This window comes from Mobula birostris, chromosome 7, assembly GCF_030028105.1.
Source record: "Mobula birostris isolate sMobBir1 chromosome 7, sMobBir1.hap1, whole genome shotgun sequence".
In the NCBI taxonomy this organism is placed as follows: domain Eukaryota; kingdom Metazoa; phylum Chordata; class Chondrichthyes; order Myliobatiformes; family Myliobatidae; genus Mobula; species Mobula birostris.
The window spans coordinates 168,312,613-168,339,826 of record NC_092376.1 but is presented as its reverse complement, the minus strand read 5'-3'; the positions used below and the strand labels follow the sequence as shown (position 1 = coordinate 168,339,826).

Here is a 27,214-nt window from a genome sequence, read left to right as displayed (position 1 = left end):
CACATTCGTACCTTCCCATTCTTCTTCCTCACCGCTAGCATGGGTGACGCAGAGGGACTCCTCGATTCAGTGATAGTTCCAGCTTCGGTTTCAGCAGATGCTGCTGAACTTTTTCCTCCTCTCCCGGTGCGAAGAGAGGGGTGTCTTCTGTCACTCAAGTAGTGTGGCGACTACTCTTGGAGCCACCCACATTGAACTTATCAGTAGAAAAGATATCTTCGAGCTTCAGCATCTTGTCTGTTAGTCTCCTTTTCTATCCCTCAGGGACCAGGGACTCACCAAAGCTGAATGACTTTCCTGTTATCGTTTCTGAAACTGTCTTTGTCCTGGTTTTCTCACTGGAAAATTTGACATTATGTCACTGGAAAAGGATGTGCCATCTGCATCCCTTGTCTAATGGTGACCTCTCTCTCCAAAGTGTTCCTGACAATCACTGCTATCCTGTTTATGTGTACAGCAGACGGTTTCTGCGGTTCAGGTCTCACCAGTACTCTGGCAGGTTGTCGTGAATCTTCGTTGTGATCCTCCAGAGCGTCCACCAGGAGGGGCCTTGGCATTGGACATTCCTGGGAAATTGGGGTTACCTGTCATTCTAGCTACTTGCCCAGGACATAATATGATGGGTTTAGACTGGGTGTACCACACAGTTCCTCGTTTATGCTCATCATCCTGCTTTGGGGGAATTTGTACCTTTTCAAAAGCAGCTCTGAACACTAGGTAAATGGACAAGGTTTTCAGAAAATTCTCCCCATTTCTCTCCTTGCATTCTCCTTTGAGCCTTCTCACAATGGGAGTATTTGTTCCCGCAATAATGGAAGCTTCACCTTTTTCAACCGGATCAGGACAGACAAACACTAATTTATCAAGGGTCTCAGCTACTCCAGCTTCTAGTTCTGAAAACTCCAGCTTCAATGACAAGTAACCATCACATGGGTAATCATTGGTACAAAGACCCCAAATTTCTAGAGCACAGAATGGCGTCAATGGTAAATGCATCAAATACCGGTTGTAAAAGGATCTGCAGAGTACAGTAACCTGAGAACCTATGTCAAGTATGACTAGCATAAATACCCTCAATACATATGGTTACACTCGAGGTTGGTTCCACTAGGGCTTCAGGATTAGAGTTTTGTACCTTAGTGGTTTCCTTGAAGTATGAATTGGAATGTGTTTTCTCTGAGCAAGCACTGGCTGACCTTCTGAAGGTTTTCCTGTCCTTCATGCTCCCACTTGAAATGTCCGTCCTAACCACAGTTGTAACAGAAAATACCAGTCACTTCCCTCGTCAAGAGACCCCTGTCAATAGCAGCTCTCTGTTTAGTATGTCCTACTGGTGGGTCTGGTTTCATATTGGACTTGTCAAGCTTGGTGGCAGCACTCACTGACATCAACTGAGATACCTTGGCTTGTCTGTTTTTCATTTCATCCTGCAAAACCCCCACTTGTATGACATCTGGGGCTGCGTCAGCAACCAAAGCTACTACTGAGGACTTTGCCCAACTGGTCAGGGCCTCCCACTCCTCCATCGTATTTTCCTCCTCTCTCACTTCTCTGATCAGCTCAACAAACGAGGGCAGGGGATGCATCTTGTGAGTCGTTCGAATGCTTAAAACAATCACTTTGTGTGACAGTGTGCTCTTCAGAACTTGCTCCATCCTTAATTGATCGATCTCAGCCAGTGGAATGGCCCCTTTACAGCACAGGCAATACAGCTGTCTCTCTAGCCTGAAAATATAGGCAAAAAGTTTCTCCGCTTTCTCCTGGATTGTGTGCCTGAGCCTCATCATAAGCTCCACTGGGCTGTCCATTGTGCCAAAGATGTTTTGTAACTCTTGCATGTAGCCTATGGACGTGACCAATGGGTTTTCTGCTTTTAGGGACCTCACCACCTCAGCCGCTGGACGTTTCAGACTCTCTTTTCATATTATCTGAGCACTGCCGCTCATCCAGCAACTGAGGTGTCTGCTCCGCCCAAGCCTCATGTTGTTCCCCATCGGAGGTGCCGTTGACTCCAGAGAATATTCTCAGCCTACAATGACCTTGGTTCTCCACAGATACACTTTGGCATTTATTGATCAGTGATGTAAATACCGAAGCCAGCTCAGAATTTCCATCAACTGCTGAAGGACCCATTAGAGATTTCACATCAGACAATTCCTTTCTCTCACTTCGCAGAAAGGAGAACACCTTGTCTTCAAAGTCTTCACCCTCAGCTACATTCTCCCTTCTCTAAATATATGGACTGCCCTTGGCCACACCTCTCCAGGTTCTCCTATCATATCGGGCAGTGCAACTTCAGTTTACGTCACTGCTGGTCTGGACTAACACACAATCCTTACCCGCCGATTTGTCAAAACGCCATTCAACTAGTGTATCTTTCCCCGATACTTTTACAGAAATAAGCGCTCTGAGTAACAGTTCATTGGGGCTTCAAACATCTACCACACTCAGACACAATCATTATTTGTGGATAACTATTTTGAATCGCACCAAGCAATCCCTGTGGCATCCATAATAAGGTACCTTAATGACTTTCCCTGACACCTGCCTAATCACTGGCTTAAACACACAAACCGCTTAATCAATCCTAAAACAGCATTCACACAGCATTTGAGATTCCAATGAGCCCCTACAAATGTAACCCTCTCACCAGGGTCATATACAAACTTGGCACATTAGCTGACTCTGCTAACAGCCACGGGGCTCCTTTCATAAACAATATATGTCTGGGGTCAGTATGATTTGGGGTTCAGCCGGACAGGAACATTGGGAATTCCCATTAAAAGAACCTCAATTTGGGCAAATACTGTGTAAATACTGACCATGCACAATTATTGGTTGCCAAGAAATAACGTCGTACACCAAAATAAAATTATAAAGAAAGTATATTTACCAATTTCAGGTTTATCAAACAGTCAATAGAAAAAAGAAAAGAGAAAAAAATAGAAGGGCCTTTTACGCTCTAAATATGCACATAAACGTTGAGGCTTATTTTGGTAGTGGATAGGTGTACCACTGTACTTATGTCACTGAGTTCTCAGCAACAATCGCACATAGCGCTTCCCTTCTTGGACTCCTTCATCTCGCCAAGCACTCCTTGCATTAGGGGCTTCTCTTCAGATGGGATCCTCCATGTGTCCTGCCAGATCCTCTGCTCTCTGATCTCCTGCCAAAACACCATGAACCCAGCTACAATCTGTCAGAAATCTCTTTCTGCCCAACTCTCCCTGGATTCTTCTCTCCATCCCGCCATTCTGATTGGCTGACACAGCATTCCTAAGTCAGACAACGTGGCTCCTTATCTTTAACTGAAACCAAAAACATTCTCAACAGCAGGGTACACTGCTTTTACAGAAAACTGCTAAAATAAATACCTCACAGCATAGCTGTAGAAATCTTAAACAGGGCAATACACCTGTGTGCTGCTAGAGTGGAGTACTCAACTGGAATGCCAGGGGCAGAGTGGTGTGGCATACATGTTGGAGTCAGTGCTGCCCTTCACTGGTTGTTCAGCAGGTTAAGGTGTATTGTATTTGACTGCAGACTGCTGCAACATTTAGAGACTCAAGGACTTGGACTTTTTTTTGTGTGACTATTTTACTGCTGTCTTACGTGCTAAGTGTGCCTTGTGCTGTGTACTGTAGCTTCTGCGTTTTGCACCTTAGCCTCAGAGTTACTCTGTTCCTTTTGTCTGTTTTCATGGGTATTCATATATGGTTGAATGACAATTAGACTGCATTGAATGTAGAATTCATTGCCACGGATGGCTGTGGAGGCCAAGTCATTGGGTATATTTAAAGCAGAGGTTGATGCATTCTTGATTAGTCAGGGCATCAACAGTTGTGGGGAGAGGGCAGGAGAATGTGGTCAAGAGGAAAAATAGATCAACCGTGATTGAATGGCAGATGGGCCGAATGGCTTCATTGTGCTCCTATGTCTTATCGTTTTTTGAATTCGCTGCACCTTAACAGTCAAGTGCATAACAATAGAATCCTGCTATGGGAAGTGAGTATGAGACAGATAAAACCATTCATGGGCACGCTCAAATCTTCCAGGAAGAAACGCAGCGTCATAACTGAGAGAAGGAGTACAGGATGTTATTGAGAACCAAAAGTGGTTGTTCACTGGGAGTGCACAGAGACCTGTGTCTGACAGAAGAGTCAAAAGTCACAAACCACACACCGTCCTGACCTGTCCTGTCATCTCTGGATGAACCTCCAGTTTTCACTGACCTCATGAGGCACCTCGGAAGTATGCCTCAATGTGCCAGCTTTTGGTGGTCCATAAAATGAACATGGACTGGCAATTAGGATTCCTAAGTGAGCTTAACTGAAGATTATGTCGTCTTCTATTATTCTTTATTAGATTGGGGAAGGTTGAAGACCTGCCAAGATGTCCAGAATTGAGAAGATGAGCATTCAGGGTGTGAGGAGTTTTGGGATAGATGACAAAGATAAACAAATTATCACCTTCAATACTCCATTAACTGTTCTGGTGGGACCAAATGGCGCAGGAAAAACGGTAAGTAATACATTTGGAATTTAAAATATAGACAGACAGACAAAGATCCTTGTAATATGCATTAATTTGACACTAAATCATGATTCACATTGTGCTTTGTTTTATTCAGTTTCTGTAATTTTCATTGCAGATAAAGACAATTGTCAATTAATCAATAAACCAGAAAGGGACAGACTGAATGTTTTTAATAATTGACCACCATGGAATAAATTTGAGTCATGGCGGACTGTAGTTTAAACATTTAGCCTGGTATGGAAGTGTAGTGGCTAGTGCAGTCACTTTACAGTGCCAGTGAATACCGATCAGGATTTGAGTCCTGCTGCTGTCTGTGAGAAGCTTGTACATTCTTCCCGTGACCGTGTGGGTTTCCTCAGGGTGCTCTGGTTTCTTCCCACAGTCCAAACCCTCTGCAGCCTCCTGCAACTTGTAATTGATATGTCACAGCATTGATATGTCGTGATTGCTTTGAAGTATTTGAAATTTGCTTTGGGTTATTAGTGTGAAGTTGAAATCTTTTGGTTTTTTTTGAGCCTAGTTCTCCAAGGGGGACTGGAACCTTCAGGTGTGGTTTATCGTGAATGAACACACACAAAATGCTGGAGGAACTCAGCAGGTCAGGCAGCATCTATGGAAATGAACAAACATTCAACGTTTCAGGCTGAGACCATTCTTTAAGACTGGAAAAGAAGGGAGAAGATGCCAGAATAAAAAGATAGGGGAAGAGGTAGGAGGCTAGCGAGAAGGTGATAAGTGAAGCCAGGTGGGTGGGGAAGTTCGAGGGCTGGAGAGGAAGGAATCTGGTAAGAGAGGAGAGTGGACCATAGGAGAAAGGGAAGAAGGAGGGGCACCAGGGGGAGGTGATAGGCTGGTGAGAAGAGGTAAAATGCAAGCGTGGAGAATAGAAGAGGAGGAGGGGAGAGGGAGGAAATGTTTTTTTTTAACCAGAAGGAGAAATCGATACTCTTATCATCAGGTTGGAGGTTACCCAGATGGAATACAAGGTGTTGCCCCTCCACCCTGAGGGTGGCCTCATCATAAATTAAGTCAAACTCTTCACCACTTTATCGAAAAGCGGCTCAATTCTTAAAAATAGTCAACTTGAAGTAAAATAATGGAGCAATATTTCAACAAAAGAGGTGACAAGAGCAGTTTCAGGAATAAAAGAAGAGACAGTCCAAACAGCTGCAGTGATGTGGACTACAAATTACAACCAGAAATAGAAAAGGCTTGTCAGAAGGGCAGTATTATGAGAATTGTGGGGGATTTTAACATGCGAGTAGATTGGGAAAATCAGGTCGGCACTGCATCTCAAGAGAGAGAATTTGTAGAATGTCTGCGAGATGGCTTTTTAGAACAGCTTGTTGTTGAGCCCACTAGGGGATCAGCTGTACTGGATTGGGTATTGTGTAATGAACCGGAGGTGATTAGAGAGATTGAGGTGAAGGAACCCTTAGGAGGCAGTGATCATAACATGATTGAGTTCACTGTGAAATTTGAAAAAGAGAAGCCAAAATCCAATGTGTCGGTATTTCAGTGGAGTAAAGGAAATTATAGTGGCATGAGACAGGAACTGGCCAAAATTGACTGGAAAGGGACACTGGCGGGAAGGACGGCAGAGCAGCAGTGGCTGGAGTTTATGCGAGAAGTGAGGAAGGTGCAAGACAGGTATATTCCAAAAAAGAAATTTTTGAATGGAAAAAGGATGCAACCGTGGCTGACAAGAGAAGTCAAAGCCAAAGTTAAAGCAAAGGAGAGGGCATACAAGGAAGCAAAAATTAGTGGGAAGACAAAGGATTGGGAAGTTTTTAAAAGCTTACAAAAGGAAACTAAGAAGCTCATTAAGAGGGAAAAGATGGACTATGAAAAGAAGCTCGCAAATTATATCAAAGAGGATACTAAAAGCTTTTTCAAGTATATAGAGAGTAAAAGACAGGTGAGAGTAGATATAGGACCAATAGAAAATGATGCTGGAGAAATTGTAATGGGAGATAAGGAAATGGCGGAGGAACTGAATGAGTATTTTGCATCAGTCTTCACTGAGGAAGACATCAGCAATATACCGGACACTCAAGGGTGGCAGGGAAGAGAAGTGTGCGCAGTCACAATTACGACAGAGAAAGTACTCAGGAAGCTGAATATTCTAAAGGTAGATAAATCTCCTGGACCAGATGGAATGCACCCTCGTGTTCTGAAGGAAGTAGCTGCGGAGATTGCGGAGGCATTAGCGATGATCTTTCAAAAGTCGATAGATTCTGGCATGGTTCTGGAGGACTGGAAGATTGCAAATGTCACTTCGCTATTTAAGAAGGGGGCAAGGAAGCAAAAAGGAAATTATAGACCTGTTAGCTTGACATCGGTGGTTGGGAAGTTGTTGAAGTCGATTGTCAAGGATGAGGTTACAGAGTACCTGGAGGCTTATGACAAGATAGGCAGAACTCAGCATGGTTTCCTTAAAGGAAAATCCTGCCTGACAAACCTATTACAATTTTTTGAGGAAATTACAAGTAAGCTAGACAAGAGAGATGCAGTGGATGTTGTATATTTGGATTTTCAGAAGGCCTTTGACAAGGTGCCACACATGAGGCTAGTTAACAAGATAAGAGCCCAAGGTATTACGGAAAGTTACATATGTGGATAAAGCGTCGGCTGATTCGCAGGAAACAGAGAGTGGGAATAAAGGGATCCTTTTCTGGTTGGCTGCCGGTTACCAGTGGTGTTCCACAGGGATCAGTGTTGGGGCCGTTTCTCTTTACGTTGTACATCAACGATTTGGATTATGGAATAGATGGCTTTGTGGCGAAGTTTGCTGATGATACGAAGATAGGTGGAGGGGCCGGTAGTGCTGAGGAAACGGAGAGTCTGCAGAAAGACTTGGATAGATTGGAAGAATGGGCAAAGAAGTGGCAAATGAAGTACAATGTTGGAAAGTGTATGGTTATGCACTTTGGCAGAAGAAATAAACGGGCAGACTATTATTTAAATTAGAAGAGAATTCAAAGTTCTGAGATGCAACGGGACTTAGGAGTTCTCGTGCAAGATACCCTTAAAGTTAACCTCCAGGTTGAGTCGGTGGTAAAGAAGGCGAATGCAATGTTGGCATTTATTTCTAGAGGAATATAGTATAGGAGCAGGGATGTGATGTTGAGGCTCTATAAGGCACTGGTGAGACCTCACTTGGAGTACTGTGGGCAGTTTTGGTCTCCTTATTTAAGAAAGGATGTGCTGACGTTGGAGAGGGTACAGAGAAGATTGACTAGAATTATTCCGGGAATGAGAGGGTTAACATATGAGGAATGTTTGTCCACTCTTGGACTATATTCCTTGGAGTTTAGAAGAATGAAGGAGGACCTCATAGAAACATTTTGAATGTTGAAAGGCATGGACAGAGTGGATGTGGCAAAGTTGTTTCCCATGGTGGGGGAGTCTAGTACGAGAAGGCATGACTTAAGGATTGAAGGGCGCCCATTCAGAACAGAGATGCGAAGAAATTTTTTAGCCAGAGGGTGGTGAATCTATGGAATTTGTTGTCACGGAGGGCAGTGGATGCGAAGTCATTGGGTGTATTTAAGGCAGAGATTGATAGGTATCTGAGTAACCAGGGCATCAAAGGTTATGGTGGGAAGGCAGGGGAGTGGAACTAAATGGGAGAATGGATCAGCTCATGATAAAATGGCAGAGCAGACTCGATGGGCCGAATGGCCGGTGTCTGCTCCTTTGTCTTATGGTCTTATAGTAACGGTTGGGAGGTGGCATTGACAAGGTGGAAGATGATGTTGTCACTGGGTGGACTGAGAAACAATCGAGGGGCTTAAATAAGTTGTAAGAGGTCACCAGAGTCTTTTGCATAGACGGTGGGAATCACTCATTCAATTTAGCTACTTGTCGAATTCGGACATTGGAACTCGATCGTACTTTTTCCAGGACAGCAGCAGGTCTCCTGTGAACCAGTTTTCCCTGGGTAGTATAAAAAAGAACACACTATCAAGGGAAGTGCATCATGAATATCAAAGCAATGATAATGAAGATGAGAAAATGCAATCACTTTGATTTACCACAATCTGTAGGTTTTGATTTTAATGCAGAGAAATGAGAGTGTAGTTGTTCTTACCAATCATCACAGGACTGATTTATTGAAAGTGTTTTGTGGAGCTTTGGAGCACTTCTCATGATACAGAATTTAATGTAACAGGATTACGTTTATTTTCTTTACATATATGTTTTTGTGTTACAGACTATAATTGAGTGCTTAAAGTACATTTGTACTGGTGACTTCCCTCCTGGAACCAAAGGGCAAACATTTGTTCATGACCCAAAGGTAGGACAGATTTAGAATTGTGCACAATGTATTCCACACTGAAAGAATTGTTCTAAATTTCAAATTTTCTTCAGAAAACATTTGCTGTAATGTTCCTGCAGACTGCTTTTGTTCTGCATGTCTTGTGATTAAGAATGGAGGAAGTTGGGGTTGTTCCTTGGTTCTCTTTCACAGAAATTCTGCTCATTTGGAATCTTGATAATGTGATTAACTTTCAGGGCCTTTTCTACTTACTTTCAACCACAATCAAAAAAAGATAATAAACAGCAAGCATTTTTGTTTTTTCTTCACAAAGAGCAGTTCAGATTAGAGGGCAAATCTAAAGAGGAAAGGTTGAGCGGGATGGGATTTTCTCTTTGGAATGAGGGAAGATGAGAGGAAATGTGATAAATGTGTGCAAGATTATAAGAGGCACAAACAGAGTCACAGACAACGCCCTATTCCAGGACGTCAATGGCTACCCCACAGGACATCTGTTTAATTTGACTGGGGAAAAGCTTAGGGGAGATATCAGAGGTAGGTTTCTTACACAAATCTCTAAGTACCTAGAATGCTGCTGAGGCTGGTGGTAGAGCCTGATATATTATGGATATTTAAGAGATCTGAGAAGGGAACATGGATGAAAGAAAAATGGAAGGTCATTGAAATTGTTGGAAGGAAGGGTTAGATTGACTGTGGAGATTATCAGGTAAATAATAGTTTTTGTTGTCTGCAGATCATGATCTCCCTTTGGGTGCTTTGCTTTTGCGTGGGTGCTGACATGTTTTGCTGAAATGGCAGGAGGGGGATGTTTGTTGTGTTGATGCTTTGCTCCTGCTTGCGCGGGGAGAGGTGGCTTTGAGGTTCTAATATTTTTCTGTCGTTCTTCCTTTTGGGTTTCTGTTTTTCATGAATGCCTGTGAAGACACAAGTATACTGTATACATTCTCTGATAATAAATGGAACCATTTGAGTAGGTTAAAAGGTTTGCAAAAGATTTATGGGCCAAAGGGTCCTTACAGTCTTATACTGTTCTGTGTCTGTGATTATTGCAGTAAAATATGGTGGCTGACAGTTTAATCAATAAAATTAAAAGCAAGCTTTTTAAAACTCTACCAGGGTAGTGCAGTTGTCAATATGGCATTATTACAGCTTGGGGCGTTGGAGTTCAGGGTTCAATTCCGGTGCTGTCTGTAAAGAGTTTGTGTGTTTTCCCCGTGACCGCGTGGATTTCTGCCCCCCCCTCTCCACCCCCCTCCCCACCATCCAAAGACGTACCAGTTAGTAGATTAATTGGCCAGTGTTAAATAGGTGTGTTGCTGGGTAGCATGGCTCCTTGGACCGGAAAGGTCTGTTCTGTGCTGTTCCTTTGAATAAAAAAGTAAAATTCTGATCTGTTCAGGGCTCTGAAGTTTCATTCCAATTACTAAAGAAAACAGAATGCACACATACAATTTATATGTAGTTTCTCAGAACATAGAAGAAGTCATTCAGTTTGCAGGTCCATGCCTGTTCACAGGGCATCGCATTCCGTCATATTTCCCCTGAAATAACCTGCACTTAAAAATGGATCGGAATAAAATTGCAAATGGCCATTTGTAGAATTTTGGGAATGTGGGCCAGCTCATGTGATTTAGGTGAAATTGTTTTGCTTGTAAAAATAGTTTTATCTTTGTCTCATGTTGCAGCTAATTCTGTGCTTGTCAAGATTGCACATATAGCAAATAAGATCATTGATAGTTTCATTTGCTTTGTGAAATTGTTGATAACACCCATGAATATCCGAACTGAGAGTGATAGATAGGTGATCAAATTTGTCTAAGATGCATTTTCATTATACAAAGCAAGTAGGTTAATTCAGTTATTGGCCTAAATTTCAACAAAACAGGATTTTTGTTCTCTATTTTCTTAAATAGGTCAGAACTTTTGCAAAGTTCAGAGTAAAATTTATTATCAGAGTACATACATGTCACTACTTACAACCCTGAGATTCTTTTTCAGTGGGCATACTTAGCAAATCTATAGATCAGAAACTATAACCATCATAAACTAAACAAATTGGCCAAATGCAGATATAAATAAATAACAGGCATGAAATAACAATGTTACAGAGCCCTTAAATGAGTGTAGTTATCCCCTTTTGTTCAAGAGCCTGATGTTGAGGGGTAGTAGAACCTGGTGGTGCAAGTCCTGAAGCTCCTGTACCTTCTTAGTCATAGTCATAGTCATACTTTATTGATCCCAGGGGGAAATTGGTTTTCATTACAGTTGCACCATAAATAGTAAATAGTAATAGAACCATAAATAGTTAAATAGTAATATGTAAATTATGCCAGTAAATTATGAAATAAGTCCAGGACTAGCCTATCGGCACAGGGTGTCCGACCCTCCAAGGGAGGAGTTGTAAAGTTTGATGGCCACAGGCAGGAATGACTTCCTATGACGCTCTGTGCTGCATCTTGGAAGAATGAGTCTCTGGCTAAATGTACTCCTGTGCCCACCCAGTACATTATGTAGTGGATGGGAGACATTGTCCAAGATGGCATGCAACTTGGACAGCATCCTCTTTTCAGACACCACCGTGAGAGAGTCTAGTTCCATTCCCACAACATCACTGGCCTTACGAATAAGTTTGTTGATTCTGTTGGTGTCTGCTACCCTCAGCCTGCTGCCCCAGCACACAACAGCAAACATGATAGCACTGGCCACCACGGACTCGTAGAACATCCTCAGCATCGTCCGGCAGATGTTAAAGGACCTCAGTCTCCTCAGGAAATAGAGACTGCTCTGACCTTTCTTGTAGACAGCCTCAGTGTTCTTTGACTAGTCCAGTTTATTGTCAATACGTATCCCCAGGTATTTGTAATCCTCCACCATGTCCACACTGACCCCCTGGATGAAAACAGGGGTCACCGGTACATTAGCTCTCCTCAGGTCTACCACCAGCTCCTTAGTCTTTTTCCACATTAAGCTGCAGATAATTCTGCTCACACCATGTGACAAAGTTTCCTACCGTAGCCCTGTACTCGACCTCATCTCCCTTGCTGATACATCCAACTATGGTAAAGTCATCCGAAAACTTCTGAAGATGACAAGACTCTGTGCAGTAGTTGAAGTCCGAGGTGTAAATGGTGAAGAGAAAGGGAGACAAGACAGTCCCCTGTGGAGCCCCAGTGCTGCTGATCACTCTGTCGGACACACAGTGTTGCAAGCACACGTACTGTGGTCTGCCAGTCAGGTAATCAAGAATCCATGTTACCAAGGAAGCATCCACCTGCATCTACCTGATGGCAGCAGTGAGAAAAGAGCAGGGCCTGGGTGGTGAGGATCTTTGACGATAGATGCTGCTTTTCTATGGCAACGCTTTATGCAAATATAATGCAGTGCCTTTAATGGTCAACGCCAAGGCTGAAGGCGTGACAGGACAGGTGGAATTCAAATCAGGTTGAAATGCAGAGGGACAGGACCTCCTCTGTCTATCATCTTGTTAGCGAACGTAGAGTCGAGTCAAGTCAAGTCAAATTTATTTATAAAGCACATTTAAAAACAACCCATGTTGACATCCATAATAGGTAGCGAAAATCACAAATACGAGAAACACATATAAACAACAGGGCACACAGCTTATAGGCACAATATAGACAACACATGAGCCTAAGCACAATCCAAAAATCAGCCACATCAGGAAGATTCCAAACGCTAGTGAATATAGGTAAGTTTTGAGCCTGGACTTAAAAGAGTCAATGGAGGGGGCAGATCTGATAGGGAGGGGAATGCTGTTCCACAGTCTAGGGTCTACAACAGCAAAGGTGCGGTCACCCCTGAACTTAAATTTAGATTGTGGGACAGCCAGGAGCCCCAAGTCAGTCGACCTGAGGGACCTGGAAGTAGAATAAGGGGTTAGAAGGTCTGCGATATAGGAGGGGGCCAGCCCACTTCGGGCTTTAAAAACAAACAGGAGAACCTTAAAATCAGTTCTAAACCGTGCTGGTAGCCAGTGGAGAGAGGCCAGGATAGAAGTAATATGGTCCCTCTTCCGGGCACCTGCCAGGAGCCTGGCTGCAGCGTTCTGGACCAGTTGCCGGTGGGACAGGGACGACTGACTAATCCCAGTATACACAGAGTTGGAGTATAATGGCGTGGATGACTTCCTCGAGGTCTTTGAAAGAGAGAAATAACTTGATTTTGGCAATAGTACGAAGCTGGAAAAAACTGGCTTTTACTACTGCATTAACTTGCTTGTCAAACTTAAGGGCGGAATCAAATATCACACCAAGGTTTTTGACATGGGATTTGATAAGGGTGGACAGGTTACCAAGACTGTTGGTAATCACTTTGATGGAGTCAGGGGGGCCAAATAGGACAACTTCAGACTTGCCTTCATTCAGCTGTAGGAAGTTTTATGCCATGCAACACTTTATGTCCTCAAGGCTGGAAAAAAAAGATTAATGATCTCAGGGCAAGGCTGCTGTATCAAAGGTAGATGAGGCTGATCTCGTTTGTTGCATTGGCAGTGAACATGCTGAGCTCAACTATCCGACCAGAAGGTTTTACAATTTTCAGAATAGATCGAACCTCGAATTCTGTTAAGGAAAGAGGTGGTGGCGTGTGTTATTTAGTCAATTTTTGTTGCTGCATGGACGTCGGGGTTATGTCAACTTCTTGGTCCCCTGACTTAGAACAACTAACGATTAAATGTAGACCATTCTATTTGCCTCAAGATTTCTCATCCATGATTCTGACCGCAGTTTAAAAAACATCAGCGGCCGATTATAAGCAAGCACTCGCAAAACTGCAGGATGCTCTCTGTAAAGAAGAAATGGCCCATCCCATTGAATTTCAAATTATAGTCGGTGACTTTAACCAGGCCTGTTTGAGGCATGTAACTGTTACAGCAGAGGTCCCAACACACTAGACCACTGTTACACTACGATAAGGAATGGCTGTCATTCTGCCGCAACTCCCTCTCAGCTGCAATCGCCTGCCTTCTCCCCGTATCCCTTCGTGCTTGACTAATCAAGAATCTATCAACCTCTGCCTTAAATATACTGAATAACTTGGCCTCTGTAACTGCCTGTGGCGACAAATTCCACAGATTCACTGCTCTCTGGCTAAACTATGTTCAGAGATGTGGCAAATCCAGCAGCTGAACATTAGGTTTACATGTCAGACTAATTTAATGTTTCATTTTCATTTCTCCATTTGATGATAAAGCAAAGAAACTAGGTTCCAGGTTGGTGAATGAAATGATTTATCTACTGATTTCAAGAAAACTAACCACCTTAAAGGTCGATGGTGAGAACCTCTGCTTATTCTGGTTGTTTCTATAGCTTGATTAGCTACAACATGGAAATATCTGCTTACGAACATTTACACTCCCATTCCATGCAGCATTGATGCATTCCCTGATGAATTCAATGAGGTCCCTTCATTAGGAGATTTGTTATGTCACTAAAGACTCTAGCAAATTTCTACAGACGTGCTGGGGAAAGCATTCTGACTCGTTGCATCATCGCCTGTCGTGGAGGCTCCAATGAGAAAAAGTTGCAGTGTGGTGTAGTCTCAGCCTGCTCTATCATTGGCATTAGCCTTCCCACCATTGAGAACATCTCCATCCTCAAGAAGGTGGCGTCTATCATTCAGAACCCTCAGCATGCCCCCTTCTCCTTGCTGTCATCAGGGCGAAGATATAGGAGCTTGCAGATGCACACTCAATATACTAAGGACAACTTCTTTCCCTTCGCCATCAGATCTCTGAATGGTTCTTGAACTCTACCTCACTGTTTTGCTCTATTTATTTTTCCCATTTCTTATTGTAACTTTAAGACGGCACTGTAATGCCATTAGAGCACCAACAATCTGGTTCAATTCTACCACTGTCTGTAAGGAACTTTTACATTCTCACTGTGATCATGTGGGTTTCCTCCAGGTGCTTTGGTTTCCTCCCACATTCCAAAGATGTTAAGGTTAGTAGGTCACATAGATGTAAATGAGTGGCCCAAACCAATTGGGTTGAAAGGGCCTGTTTCCTTGCGGTGTTTATAAATTAAACAAATTAAATTTGTTCATTTGTTATGTGCCCTGTCATGTAACATGGGCGATCATGGTCTTCAATGGCCATGACTGTACTTGGCAAATTTTTTGGTAGAAGTGGTTTGCCATTGCCTTCTTCTGGGCGGTGTCTTTACAAGACAGGTGACCCCAGCCATTATCAATACTCTTCAGATCTTGTCTGCCTGGCATCAGTGATCACATAACCAGGACTTGTGATATATACCAGCTGCTTAGAAGACCATCCATCACCTGCTCCCATGGCTTCATGTGACCCAGACTGGGGGGCTGAGCAGATGCTACACCTTCCCCAAGAGTGATCTGTAGGCTAGCAGAGGGAAGAAGCACCTTACACCTCCTTTGGTAGAGACATATCTCCACCCTGCCACCCCAAATAATGAAAATTGTAGTAATTGTTACTGTATTGCATTGTACGGCTGTCACAAAGCAACAAATTTCATGACGTGTTTCAGTGATAATAAACCTGATTCTGAAGGTGACTTTCATCACGTGTGACCACTTTAGCTTCTTAATCGTTTACAGAACAGAATGTGGGCTCAACGATAGTGAAAGGCACAATCCAACCTCAAGCAGTGAATCTGTTTGGTTTGACTCTCGATCAGATTGCATCATAAATTAAATGAAGGAAATGCATTTTCTAAAAATTCTGTTAAACAAGAAGTCAGATTTTTAGTTGTATAGGCAGACTCCAAGCAAGGTGAAATGATTAAAAGGAATCTTTAAATTCACAAGAGTGTGCAGTAGATAAATATCTGCAGTGGCTATCTCCCTTGAGATGCCAGAAATGGCACTTGTTCAAAGTAAATGTTATCGGAGTGCATATATGTCACCAAATACAACTCTGAGATTCATTTTCCTGTGGGCATACTCAGCAGAGCTATAGAATAGTAGCTATAGCATGATCGATGAAAGATCAAATAGAGTGCAAACAAACTGTGCAAATCCAAATATAAATAAAAAGCGGTAAATGCCGAGAACATAAAAGAAGAGAGTCCTTAAAGTGAGATCGTTGGTTGTGGGAACTTCTCAGTGGATGAGCAAGTGAGTGCAGTTAACCCGTTTTGTTGAGGAGACAAAATACAAGATGTGCTGGTGATCATCGCCGACTTCCTGTGGGCTGCAAGACACTTGGCGCATTTCAGCAAACTGTAAGGTCATTGTGTCAGTCTATGTGTAATATTGAGAGATTATCATCACAGAATGTGTTTTTTTTTCTCAAATCATTTACAGAAAGTCTATTTAAAATGCTTTTAGTAAAACAAAAACTGCTACCATATTTTGAAAAACAGCTAGAACAGGACTTGATGTGAGGAGTGAGTCAACTGGTCTGTGTGACTCATTTTGCTGCTGGGGGTGGGAACAGAGCAAGTGACCAACCATAAAGTAAGTTTTATAATCTGTGATCCAGTCATGTGTTTTAGGCATGGTTGTGCTTTTAGAGTATGGTGCATTGTTGCAGCTGTTACCCCACTTCTCTCGCAATCTGGGCCAATCCTGACCTTGGATGCTATCTGCCTGGAGCTTGCATGTTTTCTTGTAACCATGAGGGTACACTCCAGGTGCTCCTGTTCCTCCCACGTACCCAAGATGTGCAGAATAGCAGATTATTTGGCCACCAAGTTGCCCCGAGCATATAGGTGATTGGACGAATCTGGGGAATTGTTGGGAATGTGAGGAGAATAAAGTAGAATGAGTCAGAACTTGGTGGTCTGGAGGGTTTCCTTCATTGTCAGAGGCTGCTTGAATGTTGCATGAGTTCCTGACCATGACTTTAACACCAGAGGTTTAGTGATATTAGATTTTCCCCAATGGCATACAATATATTCACATCAAAAAGTATTCAACCACCTTGGAAGTCTTCATGTTTTATTGGATTACAACACTGAAACTCAGTGGATTTAATTTGGCTTTTTTGCCATTGATCAACGGAAAAGACTGTTTTCGTGTCAAAGTGAAAACAGATCTCCACAAAGTGATCTAAGTTAATTACAAATATAAAACACAAAATATTTGATTGCATAAGTATTCACCCCCTTAATATGACTCACCAAATCATCATTGGTGCAGCCGATTGGTTTTAGAAGTCGCATCATTAGTTAAATAGAGATCACCGTGTGCAGTCAAGGTGTTTCAATTGATTGTAGTAAAAATACACCTGTGTCTGGAAGGTCCAGCTGCTGGTGAGTTAGTATCCTGGCAAAAAACTACATCATGAAGACAAAAGAACACTCCAAACAACTCCACCACAAGGTTATTGAAAAGCACAAGTCAAGAGATGGTTACAAGAAAACTTCCAAGACAATTAATATCCCTTGGAGTATAGTTAGGTCAATCATCAAGAAGTGGAAAGAATGTGACCGTGCAAGAAGGAGACTAGTGAGGGAGACCACCAAGAGACCTATGACAACTCTAGAGGAGTTACAAGATTCAGTGGCTGAGATGGGAGAGACTGTGCATACAACAATTGTTGCCTGGGTGCTTCATCAGTTGTAGCTTTACAGGAGAGTGGCAAAGAGAAAGCCACTGTTGAAAAAAACTCACATGAAATTTTGGCTAGAGTTTGCCAGAAGGTATATAGGGGACTCTGAAGTCAGCTGGAAGAAGGTTCTATGGTCTGATGAAACCAAGACTGAGCTTTTTGACCATCAGGTTGAAGACTATGTTTGGCATAAGCCAAGCACTGCACATCATCAATATCACACCATCCCTACTCTGAACATGGTGGTGGCTGCATCATGCTGTGGGAATGCTTCACTGCAGCTCTGGGAGGCTTGTGAAGGTAGAGGGTAAAATAAATGCAGCAAAATACAGGGAAATCCTGGAGGAAAACCTAATGCAATCTGCAAGAAAACTGCAACTTAGGAGAAGGTCTGCTTTCTAACAAGGCAATGACCGCAGGCATTTAGCCAAAGCTACACAGGAATGGCTTAAATGTCCTGGACTGGCCAAGTCAGAGTCCAGACCTCAATCCAATTGAGAACTTTTGGCTGGACTTGATAAGGGCTGTTCACTCACCATCCTCTTGCAATCTAACAGAGCCTGAGCAGTTTTGTAAAAAAGACTGGGGAAAAATTGTAGTGTCCAGACGTGCAAAGCCGATAAGAGACCTATTCACATAGACTCAAGGCTGTAATTGCTGCCAAAGGTGTATCTGTTAAATACTGACTTGAAGGGAGTGAGTAATTACGCAATCAGTTATTTTGTGGTTAATAATTAATAAATTTGTACCAGTTTGTAGAAATCTGTTTTCACTTTGACATGAAGAGTCTTTTCTGTTGATCAGTGTCAAAAAAAAACAAATTAAATCCACTGTGATCCAATGTTGTAAAACAATAAAGCATGAAAACTTCCAAGGGACAGCAAATACTTTTTATAGGCCGTGTGTGTGTGTGTGTGTGTGTGGTGTGTGTGTATACACATGTAAAATGCCGGAGGAACTCAGCAGGTCAAGCAGGATCTATGGGGGGGGGAATAAGCAGTCAACGTTTGCTTACTCTTACTCCCTACTCCTCCTCTCCAGCCCTTCCAGCTGCGCTGCCCCAGCAACCCCCGACAATGGTGATTTAACCCTAACCCCATCACCGGACAATTTGCAACGAGCAATGTTAATTGTTCCACCAACGATATTCATTTTACTCTTGTTGCATGGACTTTTAGTAAAATTGAAATGACAAATTCTGCCACTTTAAATGTCCTACTTAGAATCAGAATATTACTGATTTTGGAACCATTGCTGCCACAAATTTCAATGTGAGACTGTTGCATTTATCTCCTTGTCAGTATAGTGGACGTCGGGTTTAATTGAGCATCCAGGTATTGTATACCTGGAGGCTGTTCGTCGTGTCCGACGATGACAGAAAACCTGTGCAGGAGAGTTTTTAAAGTGAAAAAACCATTGCACTGGGGCAGTTCCATTCTCTCAACCTTCGAGTCCAGTGGTGCAAACAAGTGCCACATACTGGGATCTTCCTCGGTTTCAGTGGATGACCATGATGTCTTCTGTGCCTTGTAATGCCCTTCGTTCGCCATGGAGCGTCGCAGTACCGCCTTCCTACCCATTGGATGTCACTGTAGATCTCATCCACCAGTCTGCTAGAGCTGCCTTCACATGCTGGGACAGGCATATCCCGAACTCTCCGGGGTATGAGGCCGCTGGCTGCCCTCACCTGGTTTATCCCGCCTGTTGAAGTGGTGTACTAGGGCAAGGGTCCCCAACCTTTTTTGCATTGCGGACTGGTTTAATATTGACAATATTCTTGCGGACCTGCCGACCCGAGGGGGGGGGGTAGGGTTGCCAACGGACAAGAGTAGTGTTTACCCCGAGAAAGACTACAATGACCATGAAGCCTTGCGCGGGCACCAGTGCGCATGTGTGTACCTGCCGATATTATTCTCTGCAAATCGTTTTTGGCGATTCTGTTCGGGGGTGGGGGTGGGGGGGTTGTTAATCACGACCCGAATATTGGTAATAAGTGGCTAATACACTCAATTTCGTTTCTAAAAGGGTTTATCTAACAATTTTAATATTAAACACACGTGAATATAGTGATAAGTCAATCATCAGTGGAGGATGGGGAGCTTGAAGTAAGTGTTGAAAGAACTTCCAGTAGAAGTGGTAGAGGCAGGTTCGATATTATTTAAAGAAAAATTGGATAGGTATATGGACAGGAAAGGAATGGAGGGATATGGGCTGAGTGCAGGTCGGTGGGACTAGGTGAGAGTAGCTTTCGGCATGGACTAGAAGGGCTGAGATCGCCTATTTCCGTGCTGTAATTGTTATCTGGTTATATAAGTCACTTATAATAGCATCATAACATTTTAAGTAACGCTTGGACAGTAAACATACAGCGCATATTTTCCTCATAGGAACGTATAAAATCATTGCAACGCACCAATATCGCTGAATCAGTGGGAGCCCTGGGCTGAATACTTGTTTCCCTGCAACAAGACGGTCCTATCGTGGGGTGATGGGAGACAGCAATACTCGAACGGGGTTCCTTATGTCCAATCTATTCCACAATTTAGTTTTCGTTGCATTCATTGCAGAGATATGTTGGAAATGGAAGCAACGTTTTCGGTGCTTCTGTGGCTATCTCAGGATATTTAGCCTTGACTTTGATCCAGAATGCCAGCAGAGATGTTATGTCAAACATACTTTTCAGCCCGCCGTCATTTACAAGCTCGAGGAGCTGATCTTCTTCCCGCGCTGACATGGATGACGCGTGTGTAATGACCTCGCGCACATTCAAGCTCAACAGTGGGCATGACAGGGATTGAGGAAAGGTGCAGCTGACTTATATCGCCAAATCATATCGTTTCGCCGCGGCCCGGTGGTTGGAGACCGCTGTACTAGGGTGTGGCCACTGTCGCATGCAAACAGCTACTTGGAGCCGCAGGTGAGAGCTGAGTGTCCGGTGGGGACCAAAGGTGGGTGAGCTGTCCCTGGAATGGACATGACAAGCCCCTTCACCAGACGTGCTACCCATCCCTCAGCACCCCATATATCCCATTGTATGCCTAATAGAACGATATTTGAGCCATAGCTAATTTTTACAGGTTTACCAATGAGGTACTTCATATTTTCCATATAAGCTTCATTTTGTTATGAATGCAGGAATGACAGGAGTGACAGAAGTTTTCACTGCAGGTGACAGAAACCGTAACCCCAAGTGTTTATTATTCTTTGCAAATATGTAAATTTAAAAAATAATGAAAGCAGTTTTGAACAAGTGTAAAATTAATTAGCGAGTGTTACATTCATGTTGTCTTCTTTTGGGATTTGCAATAAATGAGGGCAGGAAGTGACCATGTTTGTGTTTTTTTTTTGACAAAGGTCGCCCATGAAACTGATGTGCGAGCGCAAATCCGTCTACAGTTTCGAGACGTGAATGGAGAAATGGTAGCCGTACAGAGATCGATGCTTTGCACGCAGAAGGGCAAAAGGACTGAATTCAAAACCTTGGAGGGCGTGATCACACGGATGAAGTGAGTTGAACTCGGCAAAGAATTTTTGTTTTGTGTGACAGATGTGGCTCATGAACTGATAGCTGAAAGAAAGGTGACTGGGTTATGGGACAGAGCCAGGGCTCAAGGACAGTGCCATCATCATTATCTGCTGTGTCATATGACGTGGGCGATCGTGGTCTTTCCATGACCATGATTGTACTGGGCAAATTTTTCTACAGAAGTGGTCTGCCATTGCCGCCTTCTGGGCAGTGTCTTTGCAAGATGGGTGACCCCTTGCTATTATCAATACTCTTCAGAGATTGTCTTGTTGGTGTCAGTGGTCACATAACTAGGACTTGTGATGTGCACCAGGCGGCTCATTCAACTTTCTAGCACCCGCTCTCATTGCTTCACATGACCCTGATCTGGGGTCTGAGCAGGTGCTACACCTTGTCCAAGGGTCACCTGCAGACGAGCGCAAGGAAGGAGCATCTTACACCTCCTTTGCCAGAGACGTATCTCCACCCCGCCACTCATCAAGGGCAGAGTCTATCTAAAGAAGCGCTTGCTTCTTTTATCATCTTGCAATCTGTAAAGCATCAATCAGCAAATTTCTCCACATGTGCTGGTGATAGTAAACCTGATTCTGATAATCTATTTTATGCAAAGGTACATTTGGAGAGTGTTGAGATCTGTTCATGCACAAATTTCTTCAGGCAGTATTATGATAATGTCAAGATAATTTTTCCATTAAATTATTAATTATGGATAACTATTGTGTTGAATTATACTGTGTTAGCTACAGAAACAAATGTGGAACAAAGTTCCCTTTGGAGGGATGGGGGAAGGAAGGGGAAAAGAAAGAATAAAAGAAAAATTGAGCATCATTGAGTGCTTTTGTTTTCATTTTTAAAGGCATGGAGAAAAGGTCAGCTTGAGTTCAAAATGTGCAGAGATGGATCGCGAGATGATCAGTGCCTTGGGCGTCTCAAAAGCTGTGTTAATTAATGTTATATTCTGTCACCAAGAAGATTCAAACTGGCCTCTGAGTGAAGGAAAGACTCTGAAACAGAAATTTGATGAGATTTTCTCAGCCACAAGGTGAGATTTCCTTCCGGTTCCAGAATGCGGCATTTATTTCAATGAGCCAAACCTGACACATTTTCTTTGTGCATTCGTCTCTCCCCACTAATCTCCCTCCCAGCACACCTCCCTGAAATTCACCCCTCCCCTCTTATCTTTCTCCTGGTACGCTTCTCTACAAGTGGCAGAGGTGACGCACCTTCCCATTCACCTCCCCCCCCCCCACACCCGTTCAGGGCCCCAAACAGTCCTTCAGGTGAGGCAGCACTTTAGCTGCGAACCTGTTGGGATTGTCTACTCTGTCCGGTGCTCCCAATAAGGCCTCCTCTGCATTGGTGAAATCCGACATAAATTGGAGGACTGCTTTTGTCGAACGCCTCTGCTCCATCCTCCAAAAGCAGAATTTCCTGGTGGCCTATCATTCTAATTCCCATCCCATTCCCGTTCCAACATGTGACCCCTCTCTTGCCACGATGAGGCCACACTCAGGGTGGAGGAGCAGCACCTCAAATTCCGTACAGGTGCCTTCAAACCTGACTGCATAAAAATTGATCTCTCCTTCCAGTATTTTTTTCCTCCGTCTTCCCATTTTTTCTATTCCCCACTCTTGTCTCTTGCCCCCATCTACCTATTACTTTCCCTGATGCTCTTCCTCCTTCCTTTTCTGCCACTCTCTGTTATCAGATTGTTTATTTTCCAGCCCTTTGCCTTTTCCACCTGTAACCTCCCAGCTTCTTACTTCATACCCCCTGCTCCCCTCCCCCCCCCGATAATCATCTGGCTTTACCTATCACCTTCCAGCTGTCCTACTTCCTCTCCCCAATCCTTTTTATTCTGGCATCTTCCCCCACTTCCTTTCCAGCCCTGATGAAGGGCGTTGAATGGAAATGTTGACTATTTATTCCTTTCCACAGACCTGCTGAGTTCCTCCACCATTTAGTGTGTGTTTCCAGCATCTTCAGAATCTCTTGAGTTGATATGTAAAGTTTATTTCACTTATTTGCATCTCGAGCATGGCAAAACATAATCAAAGATACCTCCAAACCTGGACGTTGTCTCTTCTCCACTTTCCCATCAGGCTGAAGATCCAAAACCTGAGAGCACAAAATTCTTTGCTGAAGGACTGCTTCTATTCCACTGTTACCAGGCTGCTGGTGCACTAAGATATGAACTCTTGATCTCCCAGTCTAGCTCGTCTTGGCCATTATCAACCTGCACTACCCTTTCTCTGAAGTGGCAGCACTATATTCTGCATGCTGGTTTTTGTTTTCGCGACTTAACGCAACTTATGAATGCGTGGTCTGGCATAGGCCCAGCTAAGTGTGTAATAAATCCCTTCATTTCTTGTTTAATCAATTTTTATTTCAAAATGGAATTGTACTGCATTGTACTGGGACCTAATTACACTCATATGGCTGTGTTGGACAGGCTACCTCATTCACACACCAGACTTCCAACACAGGCAGGCAGAGGGAAAGATTCACAATCCAGTCCTGATAAAAGGATCAGGGCCGCAAACCTCTCCATAGATGCTGCCTGATCTGCTGAGTTCCTCCGGCATTTTGTGTGTGTGTGTTACTAAAGATCCAAGCTTTCATTCCTTGGAAGATAGAAGGCATCCTCAATGACCTATGACTCAAAGTGCAGAAGGAGCATTGTCTGCTTACTTATTTATTGAATGAGATTTAATGAGACGCAGCATGGAATCGACCCTTCCAGCCTTTGCAGCCACCCACCAACACCCCGTCCCCCAATTTAACCTTAGCCTAATCATAGGACAGTTTACAATGACCAATTAACCTATCAGCTGGTACCTCTTTGGACTGTGGGCGGAAACCAGAGCACCTGACGGAAACCCATGTGGTCACGGGGGAGAACGCACAATTTCCTCTCAGGCAGTGGCGGGAATTGAACCCAGATCTCTGGTACTGTGAAGCGTCCTGCTAACCCCTACGTTACCATGCCGCCCCTTGAGCTAGTTTTGGGAGCCATATTAACGATCGAAGGAGTGCAAGTCATCCAGACCATCAGGAATGTTCTGTCCTCGTGGCAGAGTCTGGATCCTGTATCGCTTACCTCAGAACCCACAATACTTGGGAAGAAGCAAGTCACGTTCGGTCTCAGAGAAGCAACTAAAACGACGACTCCACAGCACACACGAACATTACACAGTGAGCACAATATCTAGGCAGCACCTTTACTTAATGCCGTACACATTACAATGCACATGCAGTCATATAAACTTACTATCCACTGGATCTGTGGTAGAGAACACTAAATTTTATTAATATTTTGTGGTTCTACAACACTTTAAAAGTAATTTTCATTCATTGATAGGAATCTTTCTGATATTGAACTAAATTCTATTAAATCGGTTGTAGCAGCGAAGAATGTGAATTTACTGTTTCATTCCAGGTACATTAAAGCTCTAGAAAAGCTTCGTCAGGTCCGGCTGAATCAGTCACAGAAGGTCCGAGAGTATCAAACAGCGCTCAAGTACCTGAAGCAAAATAAGGAGAAAGCCCAGGAAATCCAACATCAGCTGGCGGACAAAGAGAACCAGCTGGCTGCTTCGAAGGAGAACGTCCAATCGATTGAAAATCAGATAGCTCCCTTAGAGGTAACACATTTCACTTTTCATGTTTCTCCTCCCTTAGCAGAGGAAATCAGTGTTGGATACTCCTTTGAAGTGCATCATTGTGGTTGTGGCTTAGAGTTCAGAATGCATTCACTGAAACACCTGCTTGATTTGCCCTGCAGCTAAGGTTTCATCTTATTGTCAGACTCTACTGTGTCAAAGAGCTATAGAGTGCTACAGCAAAGAAACAAGCTCTTTGACCCATCAAGTCCATATCGAACTGTTATTCCACACCTAGACCATAGCCTTCCATACCCTTCCCGTCCTTGCAATTGGATGATCTAAAAGGGAGACTCACCTACTGCAGGGAGATGCAGAACTGCTGTGTATTCTGTTTCACCAAGACCTGGCTCTCCCCTGCTACCCCCGCCTGTGCCATCCGACCGGAGGGATTTTCGATCCATCGGATGGACCGCACGGCGTCTTGGAGCAAGACGAGGGGAGGTGGTGTCTGCCTACTGATCAACACTGCATGGTGCTCGGACACAGTGGCACTGACAAGCTCCTGCAGCCTGGACCTGGAACACCTGTCGGTGAAGTGTCGTCCCTACTACCTGCCACGGGAATTCACCTCGGTCATACTGACAGCGGTCTACGTTCCCCCCCAGGCAGACGTGGAGTGTGCTTTGAACATACTGTACGTCAACATCAGTGAACTTGAGACCGGGTATCCGGAGGCTTTGCTCATTACAGCCGGGGACTTTAACCAGGCCAATCTCACAAAGGCGCTGCCAAAGTTATACCAACATGTCTCCTGCCCCACTAGAGGCCCGAATATACTTGACCACTGCTACACAGCAGTCAAGGATGCCTACCGTTCCGTCCCACGGCCTCACTTCGGAAAGTTGGACAATCAGGCCGTACTCCTCCTCCCGGCTTATAAACAGAAACTGAAGCGGGAGGTCATGGTGTCAAAAGTAGTGTTGCGTTGGACGGAGGAAACGGATGAGGCCCTCCGTTACTGCTTTGAATCGGTGGTCTGGTTAGTATTCAAGGACTCCGCAGCTAACCTCGATAAGTATGCCTCAGCTGTCACGGACTTTATTTGGAAATGCGCGGAGGACTGTGTGTCTCGCAAGACGATCCGGGTATTCCCTAACCGAAAACCTTGGATGAATTATGAGGTCAAGTCCCTTTTGAAGGCTAGAGCTGCAGCTTTTAGGTCTGGGGATACCAGTTGCTACACGGAATCCAGGCGTGAACTCCGGAAGGCCATTAAGGGCGCCAAGAGGCCATATCGAGCCAAGTTGGAAGCCCAGGCTAGCCAGAGGGATGCCAGTAGACTATGGCAGGGTCTAAATGAGATCACTGGGCGCAAAGAAAAGGCTGGGAATATCAATAACTGTGGTGCTTCTCTTCCTGATGAACTTAACGTATTCTATGCAAGATTCGAACAGAAGAGGAGCATCCCACTCCCTCCGGATGAACCGGACCTGGTGGCATCGAGAATCATCGTCACCGAGGAGGACGTTAGAAGGGCCTTCCTGAAGATAAATCCAAGGAAGGCAACGGGCCCAGATGGCATCCCGGGACGGGTTCTCTGGGCCTGTGCAAGCGAGCTAGCTGGAGTGTTTGCTGACATCTTCATCTGCTCCTTGCTTCAGTCTAAGATCCCCTCGTGTTTTAAGAAGGCAACGATAATCCCAGTGCCGAAGAAGAGCAAGGTGGCATGCCTGAATGACTATCGACCTGTGGCTCTGACATCAATTGCTATGAAGTGCTTCGAGAGATTGGTTATGGCACACATCAACCACAGCCTACCGGTCAACCTGGACGCTTTGCAATTCGCGTACCAGAGCAACAGGTCAACGGCAGATGCCATCTCTCTGGCCCTACATTCCTCCTTAGAACACCTGGAGAATAAAGACACATACGTAAGGCTCCTTTTCATTGACTACAGCTCTGCCTTTAATACCACCATTCCAAATAAACTGATTCCTAAGCTCCGGAACCTGGGCCTTAGCACTCAGATCTGCAGCTGGATCTTCAACTTCCTCACAGACAAGACCCAGGCTGTAAAAATAGCGGATAAGCTCTCCCCTACAAGCACCCTGAGCACCGGTGCCCCACCAGGCTATGTACTCAGCCCCCTGTTGCACTTACTGTATACCCATAATTGTGTTTAGGCCGTATCTCGGGTAATGATGAGTTTGAGTACAGAGAGGAAATTAAGAACCTGGTGGCATGGTGCGAAGACAATAACCTATCTCTCAACGTCAGCAAGACGAAGGAATTGGTTAAGGAACACACATCAAAGTTGCTGGTGAACGCAGCAGGCCAGGCAGCATCTCTGGGAAGAGGTACAGTCGACGTTTCGGGCCGAGACCCTTTGTCAGGACTAACTGAAGGAAGAGCTAGTAAGAGATTTGAGAGGGGGAGGGCGAGATCCAAAATGATAGGAGAAGACAGGAGGGCGAGGGATGGAGCCAAGAGCTGGACAGGTGATTGGCAAAAGGGATATGAGAGGATCATTGGACAGGAGGCCCAGGGAGAAGGAAAAGGGGGAGGGGGGAAAAACCCAGAGGATGGGCAAGGGGTATAGTCAGAGGGACAGAGGGAGAAAAAGGAGAGAGAGAGAAAGAATGTATGTATATAAATAACGGATGGGGTACGACGGGGAGGTGGGGCATTAGCGGAAGTTTGAGAAGTCAATTTTCATG

At 44.1% G+C, this 27,214-nt stretch overlaps 1 protein-coding gene across 2 annotated transcripts in view; it reads left to right on the top strand.

The window, feature by feature from the left end:
- rad50 (RAD50 homolog, double strand break repair protein) overlaps nt 1-27,214 on the top strand; it is a 200,868-nt gene that overhangs the window by 12,562 nt on the left and 161,092 nt on the right. For both annotated transcript variants that reach the window (XM_072264068.1, XM_072264067.1), the window contains exons 2-6: nt 4,366-4,521; nt 8,753-8,836; nt 20,721-20,872; nt 21,749-21,934; nt 24,332-24,536. In XM_072264068.1, the coding sequence (XP_072120169.1) occupies nt 4,393-4,521; nt 8,753-8,836; nt 20,721-20,872; nt 21,749-21,934; nt 24,332-24,536 (756 nt within the window). In that variant the 5' untranslated portion in view covers nt 4,366-4,392. The remainder of the gene's footprint in view (nt 1-4,365; nt 4,522-8,752; nt 8,837-20,720; nt 20,873-21,748; nt 21,935-24,331; nt 24,537-27,214) is intronic.